The 2,564-nt window shown below is 37.8% G+C and overlaps 1 protein-coding gene across 7 annotated transcripts in view; it reads right to left on the bottom strand.

Moving 5' to 3' along the window:
- FRY (FRY microtubule binding protein) overlaps window positions 1-2,564 on the bottom strand; it is a 505,649-nt gene that overhangs the window by 31,750 nt on the left and 471,335 nt on the right. For all 7 annotated transcript variants that reach the window (XM_027775685.1, XM_027775680.1, XM_027775682.1 and 4 more), the window contains one exon: window positions 745-911. In XM_027775685.1, the coding sequence (XP_027631486.1) occupies window positions 745-911 (167 nt within the window). The remainder of the gene's footprint in view (window positions 1-744; window positions 912-2,564) is intronic.

Here is a 2,564-nt window from a genome sequence, read left to right as displayed (position 1 = left end):
CAGAAGTCTTTTGTTTAGCCATATCAGAAGTTTTTGCTTAGTTCTCATTTTCAACTTTCAGAGGAGTGATTTTAGGATCTTGACTTCCTTCTCCAGAATTAAATAAGCAGGATTTTGTGTGTGTATGTGTGTAATTTATTCTACAATAGATGTTGCATTAATCTAACCATGAGTGTTTTTTCTATTCTCCTTTATATATATATATATTTTCTGTTGATATTATCTCTCTAGTCTGGAAATAACAGCCACCAGGCTGAAAGATACCTGCTTAAAGAAGGGTCAGTGTTTAGTATATAAAGTGCTCCTTGTTCTGTTTTTTAACTCAAGATGGAAAGAACTCACATCCTAAGGCTTGCCAAATCTCTTACTTATCTTCAAAGCTTACAAAGCCTGGATCGTGTTCCCTGGTCCTTCCTTGGCTCTTAAAGTTGCTCTGTGGCCTTATGACTTCTTCCATGGGGATCATTTCTTAGTTCCACATAAGGGCCCACACTGGGGTTAAATGACTGTAACTCATTTGCAAGCCCACCAAGTTATACTGGGTTGTTGGAAAAATCATGACGTATTTTTCTGTGTTTCTATGCAAAAATGCGTCATGACTTTTCTAATGACCCAATATATGTCACTTTGTCCTTCTTCATTAGGAAGTCCTAGCAGTGCAAACTTGACACTTACCTAGTTAGTATGAGCGCAGTACTGTGGGCTGTATACATTCACCACCATTTCTACCAAGGGCTTCATTACCTTGCCAGAGTAAACTGGTCTAGGGCTCGATTGCCTTTTTCCTCCGCCTCAGTCATGTCCAGGCTAAAGCTGTCACTGCATTCAAAAGCTGCTGGGAGCTCATTAATGGAGCTAGATAGATCATCTTCCTGCACGGTGGTGTCCTCTTCCTCCTGGGCAGCTTCAGCCTGGAAGAATAAAGAGAATAGAATTCCCCTAATACGTAAGAATTTATACAGGAAAATCTGTTTAACTAAAGAAAAAAAATAAGAGTCCAAAATGCTGAGAGTGATGAAATGGGGACACTTGCTTTTTAGCTACAAAACAGTCAATTGCTAGAAATGAACCCAGGAAATCAGTTCAGTCTTTCTTTTCAGTCTTTTTTCCACAATAGTCTCCTCAAAGGGGCTCTCAGTAGATTATCATATTTGATTCATGTTTACGGGATATAAATGATCTTGGAAAAGACCATAGAGACCTTTGGTCCAGCCTTCAAATTTTGCAGATGAGGAAATGATGCTCCAAATGGGAAAGGGACTTGCCTAGTATCAGACTGATACTCGGAGTCAGAGCTGAGAAAAGAAACCCCACTTCTGGATTCACAGTTCCTTCCATTGTGCAACCCAAGCTGTCTAAAGAATGCCTATCCAGAGTCAGTTCTGCAGTATAAAATCCTTTTATCCATGGGATTGAGAATTTAGAATCATCAATGTTTGCGCAGCAGAGTGTTCAAGAAGTGTCTGCAGGATGTGCAAGTAACCCAGAGGCCTCTGAGCCTGCCAGAGTGATGGGCTTTTCCAAATTGAAAATCCATGTACATATATGCTTCATTCTTGAAAATACGCCCTGGAGATGACAGATAACAGCATCTGCTCTCACCTTGCTACAAAATGTAGACTGAGCAGGGAAATAAAAAGGCTCTAGGTCAGCGAGAGGTGGGAAAGAGACATAGCAAGTAAAATGGAAAAAGAGGCTGGACTTGAACCTGAGCCAGGGGGAAATCAGCCGGAGAACTGATTGTTCTTTAGGAGAGGAAGGAAGGGAACTGGATCACAGATCAGAAGAGGAGAGGAAGAAAATACGCGTACTTGTTTCAGTGAGTCATTTTCTTAAAACAAAACAAAATCAAGGCAGAATAGAAATATATATGAATTAGAATTTTATCATGGGTTAACATCTGGTCTCCCATTGAGTATGTGGTATTTTAAATCTGGAATTAGCAGGGGAAAAGTTTCCCTACTAAAAAAGAAAGAATGAACAGAACTTCAGAGAATTCCTGAATCTAGTTTTAGCAATGGACTCTATTGTAACTAGAAAAAAAGAATGTTAACGATATATTAGAGAAACAGGGTATCTCATGTCTTTGGAAGAATGGCTTGTGAATACTGAGTCTAAGACTTCTCCATATATGCTTCTTTCTGCTTTTTAAAACTGTAGTGATAACAAAGAGGATGGCCGTTGCTCTAGGTTATTAATGTACAAAAAATATATTAGCAAAGGGCTGAGTCCTTAGAAAATATCTTTTATTTTCTCTTTCTAACATCACAGATATGTCAAACATTGCAGAAACACAGCTATGTGGAAAACAGGATGGTGCTTCAGAAATGAAATTCAACCTTTCTTCATAAAATTTGATGATTTCTATTACTTAGGGAGTAATTTCTGTAAGAAATTTATATCTTAGCATCAAAATAAAAAAATGGGGAAAATGACTACATTAACATTGAGAAATATCAAATGGTAATAACTTTGCATATATTTTGTGATTTTTTTTTCCAATTTCTTACTCTTAGGATCTGGACATTTTAACCTACAAAATTTTCTTTCAGGCTTTTTTTGTG

The sequence above is a fragment of the Tupaia chinensis genome, unplaced genomic scaffold (assembly GCF_000334495.1).
Source record: "Tupaia chinensis unplaced genomic scaffold, TupChi_1.0 Scaffold000597_1, whole genome shotgun sequence".
NCBI lineage: Eukaryota > Metazoa > Chordata > Mammalia > Scandentia > Tupaiidae > Tupaia > Tupaia belangeri.
Note: the sequence above shows the minus strand (reverse complement) of the source record. Positions and strands in the feature narration are given on the sequence as shown.